General features: G+C 40.0%; 1 protein-coding gene across 1 annotated transcript; it reads left to right on the top strand.

The window, feature by feature from the left end:
- The first annotated feature begins 3,027 nt into the window (after nucleotides 1–3,027).
- LOC109680939 (olfactory receptor 1N2) lies at nucleotides 3,028–4,014 on the top strand. The gene has a single exon (XM_020155569.2). It carries the CDS (start codon nucleotides 3,055–3,057, stop codon nucleotides 4,012–4,014), a length of 960 nt encoding a protein of 319 aa, XP_020011158.2. The 5' UTR covers nucleotides 3,028–3,054.
- Nucleotides 4,015–5,648: the final 1,634 nt, after the last annotated feature.

Genomic DNA, 5,648 nt, shown 5'->3' with positions numbered 1-5,648 from the left:
TGAGAAACAGGTCATGCTAAGGAGAGGGCACTAATGGGAGGAGGAGGGTAAAAGAAGGAAGTAAAGAAGGTGAATATGGTTGATGTGCAAGGTAAGGCTACTAAGGAGTGTCAGAACCACAAATCCCCCCCATCCAATGAATAGATGCTAATAAAAATGAAAAAAGAATATTTAAACCTACTGAAATCACCATAAGAAGAGAAATAAGGTAGAAAGGAGAAAAGTGGAAGGGATGAAGCAATTCAGGACATAATAAATATATACATGGAAATGTCATAAGGAAACTCCCTGTATAGTTATCTTAATCAAACAAAAATGTCTTTTTCAGAAACAAAGGACAGGAAGGGAAAACGGGTCCTGTCAACTTGGATGACAGAAATATTTTTTTAATTTTATACATAATTAAATGACTAGAACCAAAAAATTAAATAAAATAAAATGTTTTATTTCAGGGGCACCAGTGGTTCACACCTGTTATCCTAGCTACATGGAGGCTGAGATATGGAGGATTGCAGTTTGAGGCCAGCCTGGGCAAATAGTTTGTGAGAGCCCATCTCCAAAATAACCAGAGCAAAATGGACTGGAGGTGTGGCTCAAGCGGTAGAGCACCTGCTTTGCAAGTGTGAAGTTCTGAGCTCAAACTCTAGTCCCACCAAAAAAAAATTCTTATTTTTATTGTCTTTAATATCCATTTAAAAGCCATGACCATTTCCAAAATGACAAATGTATTAACAGGGATAATTAGAGGAATAATTATTTGCAGTTTAACATCAGAAACTCTGGGGATGTAGCTCAGTGGCAGAACACTGGCCTAAGTTGTGCCTAAGTTGTTGCAAAACAACAAAAACAGATAAAAGAAATATTTAATCTTACCAGTAAGATAAGACATGCAAGCTGCTTAAAATTGTTTGATCACTTTGTACAGATGTAGTTGTTAATGATTCAAGCAGAACCCAATAACCCAAAAAAGATACTGGCACAAAATATAGTGGTTAATAGAATGATCTCGAGTGACATTCATCAAAGGTAGGAATTCCACTTCCTCCACCAAATAGTGTGGTGGCCTTGGTCATCCACAGTCCTCACAGAGCATCAGCTTTTCTATTTGTGAATTGGGGGTAACAATAGTTCCAACATCCTAAGTTTGTTTTATTACATGTGACCATGTACCAAAAATGTTCAAGAATAACTAGCTAATGATAACTCAAAAATGAAAGCCAAAAGTAGCTTTTTAAGCAGCTCCTTTGTACAAGCCATTATGCTGATATAAACTGCTTTATTTGAGACTTTGGATTTTTGAGGGGGTGGCTTCATATTATAATTACTCTGTTTGGTGAAATCAGAAATGGTCGTATTATAACTTAGGCTCCCGATTTCTACAGTTTTACCTAGGGCACAGAATAGAAACTGAATTGTCCAATGCATAGGTGGGAGTTCCCAAAAGACTTGCTACTCAAGCTGAAGTGCATTGCACTCCAGCAAGACATTCAGAATCACACTCCAGAGACTCACATCTGAGAGCTTCACCCTGGAGAAGAGATGCCCCCAGCTCCCCCAGGACCCAGTCCTGGCTGGAGAACAGGCTGCACAATGACACAGAGGCTGGTTCCAATGACCTCTTTGGGGGATAGTACTCCAGGAGACTTTATAGCCCTAAGAAATATTCCTTTCTTCTCCATCCTGGAGAATCTGAAATTGAGTCATACACTACTGGTGTTCCTAATGAACACTGGACTCAATAGACCCCAAGTTTGCTGACTCTGAGTCAGAAAGATCCCAGCTTTTTACGAGAATTTTTCATGTACAGGTAAGAATGAGAGAATTTGAAAATGCTTGAAATTGAGGCATTCTCGAAAGGTGAGGATCTAGAAGGTATAGAACACACACACCTGCACAAATGCTAGAGCATGTGTACACACACACACGTGAGCCTCCCAGCCAAATGTTCAGGCAAAACATTCGGGGTGTGTAAGATGAGTCTCTGTTTAAGTTAGAAGCCTCTCTATGAACCACAGAACAAATGGAAGGCTAATATAACCTAATATAAGCTAACAAAGCATCTAAGGCCACAGCTTCTACAAGGACAATATTAGATGGCCTCTCATGCCGGCCTTCTCTAAATATCAGGACAGAAGAACAGAGTGGCTATTTTTTAAGCCATGAAAGGCAAGGTATACCTTTCACTTTCCCTTCAAAAGAGATGTAGTACATGCATAGGGTTCCCAGAGGAGATGCAAAAGCAGAGGTGCAAAAAGGAAGGAGAATAGGAAAAAATGACAGACAGTAATGGAGGGGCAATGACCCCTGTCCTGTTTGTGGAAAGGATACCCTAGCAGAGGATGTGAGACTGGGATATCAGATACCCATTTCCCTCAGCCCACATTTTCTATGTTCCCAGTTAGGGAAATGTTCAACTCTGATCTGAATAGAAGTGGTAAAATTCTAGGAATTGAGAGGTAAGGGAAAAGGAACCTACTCATCTTTTCCTTCAAAGTCATTTTCAGTTCCCACATAGAAGGCGATAACATGTGAGAAGCAAAGAGAGACAGACAGACAGAGACAAAGAGTCAGAGGACAGAGAGAGAGTGTGTTTTGGGGAAGGATATTCATCTTCTTTCTAATGCACTGTCATAAAACTACTTTTCAATTTTGCTGTGAAGGGCATGCTAATTGTTACCTCCTCCAAATAACCTCTGCTGATTGCTCTAATCAAACTTATCTGCTTTCTCTGGATGCTGTTACAGTATTATAGACAGTACAATTCTTATCTGAATGAGTATTATCCTGTTAGCTAAATATCTCATGGGTATTTTTTTGCAGTGCCGGTGATTGAGCACAGGTTCTCATGCATGCTACCTACACCCCCGGCCTTTCATGGTTAGCTTCTTACATCTTCAGTGACATCCAGAGACTTTTGTTGGCAAGGACCATACATAACCTCCCTTCCTCCCCAGTATAGTTCTGACATTACAGACGCATATCTGTAAACTGATCTAATGATTAAATAATGACACATAAAAGTTTTATCTGCACAGATAACAAGAACTACAAGGGATGGGAAAACCAAGCCAAGTGAACCAAACTGTTGTTTCAGACTTCCTTCTTCTAGTACTCTCTGAGCAGCTCAAGGAGCAGCCCATTCTGTTCAGCATCTTCCTGGGCATGTACCTGATCACTGTGGTGGGGAACCTGCTCATCATCCTGGCCATCAGCTCTGACCCACATCTACATACTCCCATGTACTTCTTTTTGGCCAATCTGTCATTAACTGATGCCTGTTTCACTTCTGCCTCAATTCCCAAAATGCTGGCCAACATTCATACTCAGAGTCAGACCATTTCCTATTCAGGGTGTCTTACACAGCTGTACTTCCTCCTTATGTTTGGTGGCCTTGACAACTGCCTCTTGACTGTGATGGCCTATGATCGCTATCTGGCCATCTGCCAGCCACTCCACTACAGCAAAGCTATGAGTCCTCACCTCTGTGCATTAATGTTGTGTACGTGCTGGGTGCTAACCAACTTCCCTGCCCTGATGCACACACTGTTGCTGACCCGTGTGGTTTTCTGTGCCCAGATGGCCATCCCCCATTTCTACTGTGATCCCAGTGCTTTACTGAGGCTTGCCTGCTCCGATACCCACATTAATGAGCTGATGATCGTCACCATGTGCTTGATGTTCCTTGCTGTTCCTCTCATGCTGATTGTGTTCTCCTATGTCCACATTTTCCTGGCTGTGTTGGGCATCTCATCCACTGGAGGACAATGGAAGGCCTTCTCTACCTGTGGTTCTCATCTCTTGGTGGTTCTGCTGTTCTATGGGTCTCTTATGGGGGTGTATTTACTTCCCCCGTCAACTCATTCTACAGGGAGGGAAAGTAGGGCTGCTGTTCTCTATATGGTCATTATTCCCATGCTAAACCCATTCATCTATAGCTTGAGGAATAGAGACATGAAGGAGGCTTTGGGAAAACTTTTTGGCAGTGGAAAAGCATTCTTCCTACTGCAACTATGATGTCTAATCCTGCCATCCATCACTTCAATGATTCTAAATTAGAAATATAACAAAAAAGGGTATTTCACTCCTAAGACTGTGGAATGAAATGTTCTACCTCAGTCTCTTTCCTGATCTCAGTGAGACAACCATTACTAACAGCAGAACACCATCCTCTGATCCTCATCTCTAAAATCAGTGTATTATCCATATGAACAAAGGCCATATGTAGTTGGGGTCTGAAGCCAAGGAAATCCACCCCAGTGAGGCAGCATGCAGTGAGGTGAAAAGACAAGAATGTGAACATTTATTGACCATCCACAATATTCCTCATGGCTGTGCATGTCAGTTCTTTGAGATAGATATGTGAAGACTGTGACTTTGGGTACACATATGTTGCCCAAACCAGGTAAATTTGATTCCCATACCTGTTCTCTTTCTATTGATCACAGTGTGGTGATCACAACAAGGAAGGTGTTGAGAGGATATTTAAAGATAATATTGAATGATGAGAATAAGAAACAAGAATTAAATTAATATATACTGTAGTTAATGGCATTTCCTTACTATTTCATTTCTTTAACTTAAAAGCACTCTTTTTTTTAACTGCAATGCATAAGTTGAAAGAAATCAGTATTGGTTAAGTGCCCACTTTATGCAAATTTTGTATTCAGTACATAATTTGTTCTCTGGGTTCTTTCATAAAACATTTCCTAAAATAAATAAATGATAAATCAAGTGTGCTGGAAGTTTTTAGACCAATAATTTTACAGAAATCAGTCTAATGGAAACTGCTATTATGAACAGTAGTTATCTTTTTGCAATGGAACTGCAGGTAATCAGTTTCTTCTTTATAGCTACATATTTTTAAATGTGGTTTTTAAAGTCAGGAAAGTGAATTTGGGGGTCGGCACAAAAATACTCCAATAATTAGAAAGGTGCCCAAGAGAGACGAAGAAATGTCTAAAGAAGTCTCTGAAGCCTCAAGATGAAGTTCATGCTGGATCAAGTTTGTAAAGAGTATGACTTCTGGGTGTTGTGAAAGATCTCTTCCCCTTGAATAGAAAGGACAGAAACAATGACATAAATAGTGAAAACAGATTAGACCACCCTGGTCTTGAATTTAAGTTATTTGGTCCTGATCACAGTAATCTAGTATTGCAATTTCTAGTTCCAAAGCAAAGGTCAGAGAAAGAAAAGTTTGTGTTTATGAGTAGCTTCCCTTTTTTGAAACAAATGCCATACTTCTAAGATCCCTACCTCTGCCCTTCAGTCACACAGTCCAGAATTCCTTTTATGGTCTGTATATTTGATAAAGATATTTATCTCAAGCTGTTGGCTTATGCAATTGTAGGGAGTAACAAGTCTATAATGTATAGAACAAGCCAGCAGTCTGGACACTTTAGCAAGAATTGATGTTGCAATCTTTTACTTTTCACTAGACTTTATTTTGTAGAGCAACTTTACATTTACAGCAAGATTGAGCAAAAATTCCCCTATATCCCTAGCCACTACACCTGCACAGCCTCCCTGCTACTATCATGTCATACCAAAGTGGTACATTTGTATAACTGACTAATCTCCACTGACACATCACTATCACCAAAGTCCATAGCTTCCATTAGAGTTTGATTTTGATATTTACATTCTATGGG

The sequence above is a fragment of the Castor canadensis genome, chromosome 13 (assembly GCF_047511655.1).
Source record: "Castor canadensis chromosome 13, mCasCan1.hap1v2, whole genome shotgun sequence".
Classification (NCBI taxonomy): domain Eukaryota; kingdom Metazoa; phylum Chordata; class Mammalia; order Rodentia; family Castoridae; genus Castor; species Castor canadensis.
The sequence above is the reverse complement of the archived record's forward strand: the minus strand, read 5'-3'. Positions and strand labels throughout refer to the sequence as shown.

What these genes read in the sequence shown, in the direction of transcription:
- LOC109680939 (XM_020155569.2), top strand. Translation starts at nt 3,055, where the DNA reads ATGGGAAAACCAAGCCAAGTGAACCAAACTGTTGTTTCAGACTTCCTT.